General features: G+C 37.5%; 1 protein-coding gene across 1 annotated transcript in view; it reads left to right on the top strand.

Annotated features, from left to right (window-relative positions):
• LOC108752576 overlaps positions 1-11,658 on the top strand; it is a 34,099-nt gene extending 22,441 nt beyond the window's left edge. Inside the window, exons 4-7 of the mRNA XM_018493486.1 lie at positions 8,358-8,594; positions 9,140-10,005; positions 10,218-10,500; positions 10,678-11,658. Coding sequence (XP_018348988.1) covers positions 8,358-8,594; positions 9,140-10,005; positions 10,218-10,500; positions 10,678-10,868 — 1,577 coding nt within the window. The 3' untranslated portion in view covers positions 10,869-11,658. The remainder of the gene's footprint in view (positions 1-8,357; positions 8,595-9,139; positions 10,006-10,217; positions 10,501-10,677) is intronic.

Below are 11,658 nucleotides of genomic sequence, written 5' to 3'. Positions count from 1 at the left end.
CGTCCATTAGATTGGTGTCATCAAGCTTTAAACGTCATCGGGGTGTTACGATGTGTGGCACGCCTCTTCTACTAATCTTAGAGCTCGTTTTCCCGATGCACGCGATTCCTGCTGATTCAGCCGTTTCCTTCCACTTGTACCCAATCCCGCAACTAGAGGCGAACCTGCGCGCGACACGCGATATCATTATCAACGCGACGCGGAGCAACGCACTGACGACTCCGGCGCGTCATTGACCTTGCTCGAAATAAAAATATCGTGGCCATGAACAAATTATACCGTGCTTTCCGAGTAAACGCGAGCTTGCGAGAGGGAGAGAAAGAGGGAAAGAAAGAGAGCTTCGTTACGTCGTCGTCGGTGACGCAACGCTATCGTGACCGTGAGGGATGAATTTAACAACCCATCGCGGCACGAATGTGGAACGAAAGGTCCCTTGGACGTGAGCCATCTGTCCCAGTCATCTCGCTTTTGTAATAAGGAACACTATTAACATCATAATCAGGACTTGCCGACGTCCGACATTAACTGCGAACTCTGACGTCTCCACAATTATATTACAACGCCCTAACGGAATTAAAAAAAAAAACAGCACCGCTTGATAGAATTAATAATTGTTATTTTTCCTCGACTTCGCGATGACTTCAAGTCAATATTCACTGTACCTTCTTGCTATCTTTTAATATTCGCGAATTCCCTTCATCTTCATTCTGTCATTCTCTTCTTCTGAAGTCATTTCTCACGATTATTGTAATTATCTCAATTACGTTTGTTGAATTAATGCTAAAGATTTTTTTATACTCGTCGAATAAAACTAAAAGCAAGATCAAAATAATATTGCTATCAATGGCTTTGATACTGTTCCCCATTTACTTAAAAGGAGAAATGTTTTAATCCTTTTTTTTTCAAAGAACTTCTCTAACTATCGTTCGATATCAAAACTTGAAGGAGGGACGAATCTTTCTTTCGAACCAAACGTGACACTTCCTTTACTTAGGATTTTGGGGCTCGCGAACGCGTAGGCCTTTTCTCGCCGCATTTCTCACGCGTGCCTTTCTGGAATTGGTCGTGACCGAGCGGAGCTACTTATACGGTGTACCGTTCACGCATTCCTCTCGCGTTGGTCTACTACGCGTTGCAACTGTGTACCCCACGGGCCCCTTTTCCATCCCAGTCTTGATCCCGCGTGTCTTTGTCTTCCTTCCTTTTCTCGAAAGGGAAACGCTTCTTCGGCTCCTTTTCTGCGCGCTGACGTGTACCAGAAGAATGCTCGGGTTTCCGAGTGCCTGATCGCCAACTCGTTGCTTTATGCAAGTTGAACTAGAGTCGACGTGAAACCGCACTCGGACAATAACGTCGGTTTTATCACGACCAAGCAGCTTTTTTTGCGCTGAAAATACACTCGCTGCGCTGCTCGATCGTAATTGCGACGGTATTTAATCGACACGTCTGATGATTTAATTGCTGTTATATAACGATGTTTTCCTCGTTTAAGTTCAGGGTAAGATATAAAAATAATAATACTCCGATACCTATATGTTAAACATCGAGTTTCCGGGTTAAGTGAAACGGAAAGCCGGTAATTAAAAGTAGTTCGTAGAGATGCTTCATGGACGCGCTCTCTCTCTCTCTCTCTCTCTCTCTCTCTCTCTCTCTCTTTCATACAAATTTTTAAATACAAAATTCTTATTTTTAGAACATTTTGATTTGCAAAACGCTATTTTTAATTTGTCTCGCTCTTTCTAAAACTCTAGGAAAATACACTTCATTATGTCGTTCTTAAAGTTCCTCGCGTTAAAAAATAATAATATTCAATAATTCTAAAATTTAAATTATTAAACCGAGAGCTATTTGATCTTCTTCTCCGTCAATTTTCATGCAATATAATGCAAATATTCTTATTGCATCACTTTTATAGAGCATACAGTAATTTTCAATCATTCATATTGGTAAAAAAATATACGATAATTTACAAAATATGACAAAGGCAAACTGTCCGCGTCTGAGAATCGCCAAACCAAACTGACTTTCGCTTTTGCCATTTCAATGGCAGTGCAAATTCCCATCGAGGGCGATACCTACACTTACTTCGAATATGCCATAGAGGCCCACTGAGACACACAATGAGCAATAGAAGAAACATTCTCCGGACTTGACCTCACGCACGGTGTGTCACTTAAGTCACCCATACGCACGTAATTTGTCGGCGTGCACGTGCTTGCTGCGTATGCGTGCGTGCGTACAGACTCTTGCGTGCGTGTCTCTTTAAAGCACGTTTTATCGTAACCTCGCCAACAGCTCCGTCACTCTCTCGTTTATTTATTTATCTACAAGCTCTTCATATATAAGACGATATAAAGTGGAGCGCCATTTGCTTGCGGTAATCTTCTGCAGTGGATTGATAATGGTGAATGATCTTTCGACGAGCGAAATAATACTTGAGGGGAACTGAGCTTTAATTTAAGATAAAATAAGATGAAGAAAATACTATTTGTATTAGAAATATAAATATTGTTTGTTTAAAAAGATGAAAAACCTCGTTAAAATAAAATCTCAATTTCTTTATACTTCGATTTTTGGTGTAATTAAATGGGAATAAAAAGCAATATGTACTAGTCCGTAATTAATTTTTCTATCTTATTTCTTCCCGTCAGCTATTTTTATATGTAGATATTTCAAGCTCTGGAGAGTGAGGGAGAGGTACATATGTATGTGCGAGTGTGTCGGCGTGTATGGGAAAGAGAGCCAGATTGGCTGGAGAAAATGTAGTCATTCTTAACTATAATTGGCCTGTGATACCTATTATTACCGTCCAAAAATCGTTACGCCTCTCAATGCCCGTGTGCGTCCATGTTTCATGTGGCTCGTGCACGAAAGACACGTTTATACTATTGTAAAGAATATAATGCGTCCCGCCCTGACCATGAGACACACCAGTGCAACAGCGCGTAGGGTGTGCACGCAGCCGTGATGTATATTAATACGAGCGTGTGTGCGTGCATGTTGTATGCTTGAGTGGACGACACACGTGCTCACAAGTCCCTGAGCGAAAGAGACCGCTCGTATTCTAACGCACACTGAGGAACTCCCACAATCAGTACACGATCTGTCTGCAGTTTGTATACGGTGGTCGTTAACAAAAGGACCATCGCCTTCCCATCAAATAACCGATTTACTATCCTGAGATTTAAAACAGTTTTAAATATAGCAACACGCACTATTCGATATTTTTATAAACAGATTAATGTGGAAAATTATATTGTGAAATAATAAATTTTGCTTTGTCAACATCTAATTATAGCTCGTTTAATTGTTGTCCTGGGTGCTATTTATTAATTTGTTCGAAAGTTATACGAGCGTTAAAGAATTGTTTGTAATTTATGTTTTAAATTAATGTGAATTGTTGATAAAATTTAATCTCGAATTCAAAATTGTTTAAAATCGATTAGGAATTTTATTTACTTCTCTGAGATTTATACAAATATTTTTTAAATATTGAAAATTTTACATAATATCTTGTTGCAATTAAATATAATTTGCAATGATTTTTTTTAGATATTCAATCACTTATAATTGCAAAATCTTTGTCGAGTATCTTTGATATTTAAGAGTATTGCTTTTTGAACATATTTCTTTTAGACATCTGATGTAGAAAGACGTACTTACCCAATAGACAAATTGTAGATAATATATCATAATGAATGTCAAGGAAAACATTGTAGATAAGATTAATAAAGTAAATAATCAGTATTGAAGAATTATAATTCCTAATTTGATCTTTTTTATTTTGAAATATATAAATCTATATATAATTTAATTAAAAAAATCTTTTAACGTTCTGAGAGGAAACAGATTTTTAATTTGAATCAATCAGATATACAAGTATTTTTTAGAAAATAAGTTGTTAAAGCAGAAAGGCTACTAGTCAAAGCTAGTTGTTAGTTACTAATAATTAATCTATATTCCAAATCCGATCGTTATAAACATTAAAAATACAAATGTTTCAACCTTTGTTAGGTCATCTTCAGTGTAACAGAAAAATTACAATTGAAAAATAAAAATAAAAAGGCAATATATCGATTATGTAATAATTATATGATAAAATATAAAAATTGAATAAAAATATTTAAATATAAAAATTGTCGCATGATTAAAATGTTTAAAAATGTTTAAATATAAAAAAAAATAGAGTAACAATTTGTCGCATGAATATTTTTAATAGTCGATAAGTGGACCAAAATTAGTCGTCACCAAATTGAAAAGTTATGGAATAAAACGCATTTTTTAGCCTGCGTGAGTATTTCTATTCATACAAGCATTTTTATTCAGCGTCACCGAGTATGTACAGGTATCAAGAGAGCCGCGCACGTGTGATGTACCGGCACACGCACACGCATGTGACGCCTTATACACGACAACGTGAACGTGACGCCCGGGGACAGGGCCTTTCAGTTCATGCCGAGACCGCGCGCAGTGTAGATCCTGTGTAGATTTCCGAAACGGAGACTCGGCCGTCACGATCGAGGAAACGGAGTACCTAGTTACGCGCGATCGCGAAGATCCGTCGCGCGTCGCCGAACGCGAAGGACGATCGATGACCCTGACTGATCTCGCGGTATGCTCGCGAATCGAGATGCTGGCACACGTCATCGGCTTTTTCTATTTCTACGCAGATCTGCTGCGCTTGGACTCGCAAATGATACAGCCGAACAAGCTTTTCAAATTTGTTCTGTGAAAAGGAAGTTACTAATATTAAAGAAAATGTGTGAAAAAAGAAGGAACGATCGCGAAAAATCGTGTCAGTGTTGGAAAACTATTCTACGTCCGTAAGGATGTTATCTTTTTGAATTTGCATTGAAAGAATCCCGAGATTAATTCTAATTCTGGGAAAATAATCATTCATTTAGAGAAATATTGGATTTTTTTCAATATTCCTTATGAGAGAAAATTGTTTGAGCGAAATTTCGCAGGATTTGCTGCTATAAAGGATGCTGTCAAGACAGGGGAGATTTCAACTTCCGACGACATTATTCATGACGGGATTTGATTTGCCACAGTCTACGTGATCAATACTGATTTGCATGGAGCTGACGCCGGCAAACGTTAATTACGCTTTTCCCAAGGAACTTTATTAACGGAACTGTCTCGTCCCGGAATTAAACCGCCTTATTGATCCTGCATTAGATTATCCTGGAGACAAAGACATTGGAACAATCAACGTGACAGTGATAGTGTAAATTAAATAAACGTAGTTAAGAAGAGGAACGCGCGAAGAGAAACTTTCAAGGATGCGAAAGGGAGACTTAAATATTTACCCATTCTCTTTTAAAGAACTGACAAAAATTTATGAATACGATATTAATTATTCCTTTTTTTGTCTTGTAAAATTTTTTAAGAGCGACACTAAGAACTTCACCTCCAACTGCATCGCTTCTGGAATATTTCAGGGTTAAGCAAAGATCAAGTGACATCTCGGGTATACTACTTGTATGTCTACAATGTGTAAAGTATTCCAGAAATTTCCGTAGTTGGAATAGGAGCTTTGTGTGTAAGAACACACAAGACTTTATCTACTGTTTCGTGGAAGGCTCCTCGATCAGAAAAGTTTCGTCATCATGATATCAAGTATCATAAAATACCTTGAAGGCGATATAAAAATTTGGTAAAAGCGTCTACAAAGTCGATGTCATAATCTCCTCATCGTACGTGATGAGTTGACGTTAACGAAGCAGCCAATTAAGTGGTTTCATCAGTGCATGGTTTTGTATATACATGTGTATATATATAATATATACATAATATTTACATAAGGTGGCCGAAAGAGAGTGTATCAGCGAGCGCAACGTCCGGTTGACGCGGCGCAGCGAAAAGGCCTCGTAAAATCGGGCGCATCCGGAGATACGAGAAGTGAAAGTGTGTTTTGCACAAGATGACGGTAACCCCGTCCCCGGGGTAATGGCGAACGGCAGCTGGCATCAGTGTATCGAAACGACGAGCATCGGTCGCACCGACGTCATTGTTGACGGTCAGAGAGGCCGCGAGCTGGATTTTAATAGCCGTGTTAATTCACGAACCCCACCAGGCTCTACTGGAAAGTTTGCCATTGTCTTGAATAATTCATGATGCCGTGACGGTACGCGTGAGAGATGCACGTTATGCTCCGGTTTTCTTCAAGGTTGCCGTCGAGGGTGCGTCGAGGGAGCGGAAGAAGGAAGTGGGGCTCGACCCCGCGGAACTGATGTTACTTCGCGCTTGGTCTCGTTTTCCGGCCACGTGGACGCTGCGGGGAGAACATGGAAACTATATTGAATTGTAATTAGATTGGATTACACGGTGGTTTGCGACGGGAGGTGTAATTGAGTCGGTGGTATGTGCGCGATGGAATGAGGAATTGACGTTCGGAGTTACCGTAATTGATATGACGAGGGTACACCGCGTGACAGAGATGCTTATGAATCGCTTTCTTTCTTGACAATTCCATGAAGATTTTATGAGTTTTATGCATTTATGAGTTGTCGCGATATAGGCATTTATTAAATTTTTTTCCTATCTGGAGCAGCAAAAAGCATTTATTACCTCATTTTCTACCGCCAAATTCTTTTTTAAAAAATATAAAGGTCTAAATAGTTAATGTTTCATGTTAAAGATTTAGATTTTATAATTTTTTTATTAGTGTAGGTTTAATTTTAATCATTATAGAGTTAATAATATTTAAACAATTTTATATATATATATAAAAGCCAATCAGAGCCAATACCAGCTGTTCGGGTACACAGAAAGCTCTTTATTCTCGTGTGAATAACAATAATAAATATACGTTTCAACTCTTTATTTTGGGTCCTTTCCAATATAAAATCTAATTCTAAATTACTTGAGTAAACTTATCTAAGAATATAACTAAAGTAAGTACTATAAATCAGTCAAGATGGTGAACCGTGACAAATTCGCTCTAATTCTTCTTTATCCAAATACCAATTTGCTTGTAAAGAATAGTCAAGTGATTTTATCATAAATATTGAAATTTTTCAATGATATTATAAAAAAAAACTTGCATAAAATAAAAACGGTTTAGTTATATTTTTAGATAGGTTTACTTATGTAATTTAGAGTTAGATTTTATATTGAAAAGAACCCACAATGAAGGATTGAAACATATATTTATTTTGTTATTGTTATTCGCACGAGAATAAAGAGATTTCTGTGCACCCGAACAGCTGGTGCTGGTTCTGATTGGCTTTTTATATATATTTTATTGATTAATTCTTTCGAGCCTCATTTCATACCTTTGTTAAAAATTAACTCTTCATTGCATTTTTTTGTTTGTCACACTGTTTACTCTGTAAGATTCAATAACTTTTCTAGTATGTTCTTGATATGTATGGAATTATTCGGAATGAATTTCGATCAGAAATTCAATTATTACCTAGATTCCTACTTTTTTTTTTCTGATTGGAATCCATTCCGGACAATCCATAACACAAGTTCTTATTTAGATACCAATAAATGAGCTTATTTAATGTCAAATAGGTTTTAATATATATATAAAAGATTATGAAAGTGTACCTTGTTATTTATAAATTAGATTTTTTAATTATAAAAAATAGTGTTTACAAAAATTCACTTGTGTAGATTTTTGTATAGCATACTGAGACTAAAATACATATATAATGGTATAAATGATAACGTAAAAAATTTTTTGTCGATAAGCCACGTGTTATTTGGAAAAAAAAGAAGAAAAACTTATTCCTTTTTCTTTCCCTATTGTTAGATCTCATAGGTAAAAATTCTTTTCATTCTCTGTTTCCTGTAATAGAAATGTACAAATAATGGGATACGGTCGTACTGGAATATGTAAAACACAAATAACAATGATGATGTCTTACATTTTTGAATAACATTACTGTAATAAAAAAATAAACTTTAACGAATGTCGATGACTGAAACGTACTAGCATTATTATGTCGAGTCGATGTTATTTTATTTCGGAGCAGAGTAGTACCGTGTCCAAATATCTGTGATATATTTTGTATGCGTGCACGAGTCATCGCAGGGTTAGCGTTGTTTTGCTTCGATAATTTCCTATCGTTACCGTTACACTCATCCACGCCGTGACGCGCCTTTTCGTTAGTCCTGGACTTGTTATCTGTGCGTAAATAGAAAGATGTCGTGCCACCTCGCGCAGGGAAGAGATAAGTGTTTCCGGTCGTTAAAGCCTGACGGCCGGGAAGCGAAACGGTGTGTTTTTCTTCCTCTTTTTCTTTATTTTTTTTTTTTTAGAAACGATACTCCCGGTGTCTTCGGCTGAACAAGAATCCCGAGTGAGGCATTCTGAGTATTTTTTTTGTCTTTTTTTTTTTTAGACTTGAACCTGTGGAACAAAAGCATCAGTCAGCGCTGGCGGAAACTGCGGCGAAGATGCTCCGTGCAGGAGTCGTCGGAGCCGCAGGAAGCGCTGATACAGGGTGGCGGAAATCACGGTGTTATACACGCAGTGAGATCAACGCCGACCAGCAGAGAAGCCTCGCCGGCTGCGAAAAGTCTTCAGGATAATAGCTCACCGAAGAAACTATTGCAAACTAGTTCTCTGAGATTGCCAGGTGAGTTTGAATCGACAGGAAACGACATCACCTTCGAATTTAAGCTGCGAATAAATCTGGTTTCCTTGATATAATATATACCTTACGAAGTCCATTAAAGCCAGTTATTTAGAATTAGGTCTGATTTTTCATTAGTTAACTTATAGATTTGATTTAATAATAATGTAAAAATTCTATTTCTTTAGCTGCATTAGTTACTATATTAAATGGTTTTGTAATATAGTAATTTTAAAAGTTATTTTACAAAACTATCACAAACTATCACAGTTTAGTGATTAACCATCATATATAGAAATACAATTTTTACACAACCTCTAGCCATAAGTTAACCAGCAAAAAAAGAAAAACCAAACCTAAATGTGTGTAACTATTAAAGTTAAAACTATTAAAGGAAAAAACCTATTAAAGTTAAATAATGAAAATTAATTTAACATTAAAGAAAATTAATATAATTTTCGTTTTAGAGAAAGCTGATTATACAATATTATATGTATACTGTATTATATTTATGTATGTATACTTTATAACGAGAAGTACATTTATAGGCACGACGAAGGGTATCGCCGACATCCAGCATGTACTCCGCAGCAAGTTCAGTAAGATAAACGCCGGCATCAGGAAGCGAAAGGCACTGAGTGTAACGGAGGTGTTTCCTCCACAGAAGGACAATGCCTCGAATTTCTATGTACCAAGTCCCCTTACCTCGTCTACCAGTCAGACCTTCGAGGACAATCGTTACGATTCGAGCGAGCCTGCTTCCTTGCCACCGTATCCCTTTCACGATAACCTAGAGACTCTGGCAGAGAGCAGCGTCCCGAACTCGCCCCATTGCAATGGCAACACCTTCGGCTATTCCCAGGACAGCTACGAGCAGAAAGACGTTCTCTACGAGAACGTGGCGTTCCCGCGGTCCTCACCATCGTCCTGCTGTTCGAGGACCCGGCCTGTTCTCCAACGCAGCAACTCGGAGAACCGCGAGACCAGCGTGCACGATCACTCATACGAGAACATGCGCTTTCAACGAGTCGGCGTTCAACGAGACGATCTGGCTTCAGGAAGTCCGTATGCAGGCCGCCACTTAGCAAGGAGCAACTCTGAGACAAGAGAGCATTCGTACGAAAATGTACACTTCCAGAGCGCGAAGATCAGAAATCAGTCGGAGCCGTCGTTCGAGGAGATACACATACCCAGAGTGACGCCCAGAAAGAAGTCCACCGACTTTAAGGTCGGTGGACAGGTGAATAATTACTCAGGTGAGGCTACGTTGAGCTCAGTCAATGGTAACAAGGAGGATGCGCCGGCTAGTTTGGGTATAGAGAAAAGTTCTGTTAAGAGAAACCCAAGGAGGCTCAACAGTAGAAGTGTCGCGAATATCCCTAGCTCTTCTGGTGCAAACTTGAAAACTTGGCAAGTGAGTAAATTTTGATTAAAAAAAAAAGATTTCTACCAAAGATTAGCAAATTTTAAAGTTGCGTGAATATTTTACAGAGAAATTTAAATATTAAGTAATAGCAACTAAATAGTACAACTAAAATGTTAACGAAAGAATTCAATTCAGACGATTGAGTATTATTTGCACGTATATTTTCTTACGTTTAAGTATATACAATGCAATTTTTTTAGGGTACTCAAGACGCGGATGAAGGTTTGAATACTGATTCGGAGCTTGAAGACATCGACGAAGCCGCCGAAGGAGAGGAGTCGCGTTTTTGTACTTTGCCAAGACCAAGTAAAGGCGGTGCATCTTTTACGATACTGACCGCTAGATTTCTCAAAGGTCCTGGGCACAAGGGACTTGGCTTCAGTATCGTCGGCGGTACCGACAGTCCTCGCGGAAACATGGGAATCTATGTGAAAACTGTTTTCCCCAATGGCCAAGCTGCTGACTTAGGCACTGTCAAGGAAGGTAAAGTTATATTTAACAATTTAATCCTATGAACCTCGAAGCCCACAGTTAATGTAGATTTACTTTAATCTCGATTCAATTTAATCTTCATCTATTTTTAGTTTTAAAAATTAAGGCTGAACATATAACTTTATTTAAATAAAGTTATATATCTCACAAAATTCGCCATACTTGCAGGGGACGAAATTTTATCGATAAATTCGAAACCTCTTCACGGTATGACCCACGCCGAGGCAATCGCCGAATTCAAGTCTGTGAAGGCTGGGGACGTTGTCTTACACGTGGGACGTCGCGTGAGTAAGAAGAAGAAAGAAACTTTGAGCCTGGCACCGGTTAATCCCTCCGTTTCGAGGCAACCCGTCACGTGAATTCATAAGGAACGTCATAACAATTTTTCTATTTGTGAAGTTTCACGAATTTGACCTTTTAAGAATATTTACAAGATAGCAATATCAATTATTGCTATAATACGCGAAAGATCGAGGCAGACTGTGACGTGACTTACCTCTATTCTTTTAAACTTCGATTCATATGCAAAATGAGGATTTAGGATTAAGGTTAATGAAACGCGCTTATAAACGCGATTTCCGTTTTATTTTTTTGATATATATATATATATAAAAGTATGATAATGAAAAATTGATTCTTTATTAATGTATAATACGTAAAGAAAGAAAATTGGGAAAAGCAAAATCTCATTTTTACTTGACAAATATAATCAAACGGTGAGGCGGACACTGTCGAATCAAAACGCGTTTTAATTGTATAGCCGATCTATTCGGTACTCGCTATGTTAAGCATTAATATTTATAGATAAATCGTCGTTTAACGTTATCTATTAAAATCATCGATATAATATAGAAGCCAAATTTTTCTTTTTGCACATTAATTCATCTATTTTCTTTATCTGCATAAGTAAACTTATATGTATATTTTATACTTGCTAGTAAACTCATATTTATGATGCCTATTCAACAATGTATCTGTTATGTGTCATTATTACGTCTAAATTGAATTGAATGTTGAATGGGAAATTATGATATCGACGTAACTGTTAGTTTGTGCTCGAGATGTGTGTATGTTACAGAAACATTATAGGCTGAGTAATTCTGATGTTACACATTGGTTAGTGAGAGACAAATACATCTTTCATTAAGA

Source organism: Trachymyrmex septentrionalis, unplaced genomic scaffold, assembly GCF_001594115.1.
Source record: "Trachymyrmex septentrionalis isolate Tsep2-gDNA-1 unplaced genomic scaffold, Tsep1.0 scaffold60, whole genome shotgun sequence".
Lineage (NCBI taxonomy): Eukaryota > Metazoa > Arthropoda > Insecta > Hymenoptera > Formicidae > Trachymyrmex > Trachymyrmex septentrionalis.
Note: the sequence above shows the minus strand (reverse complement) of the source record. Positions and strands in the feature narration are given on the sequence as shown.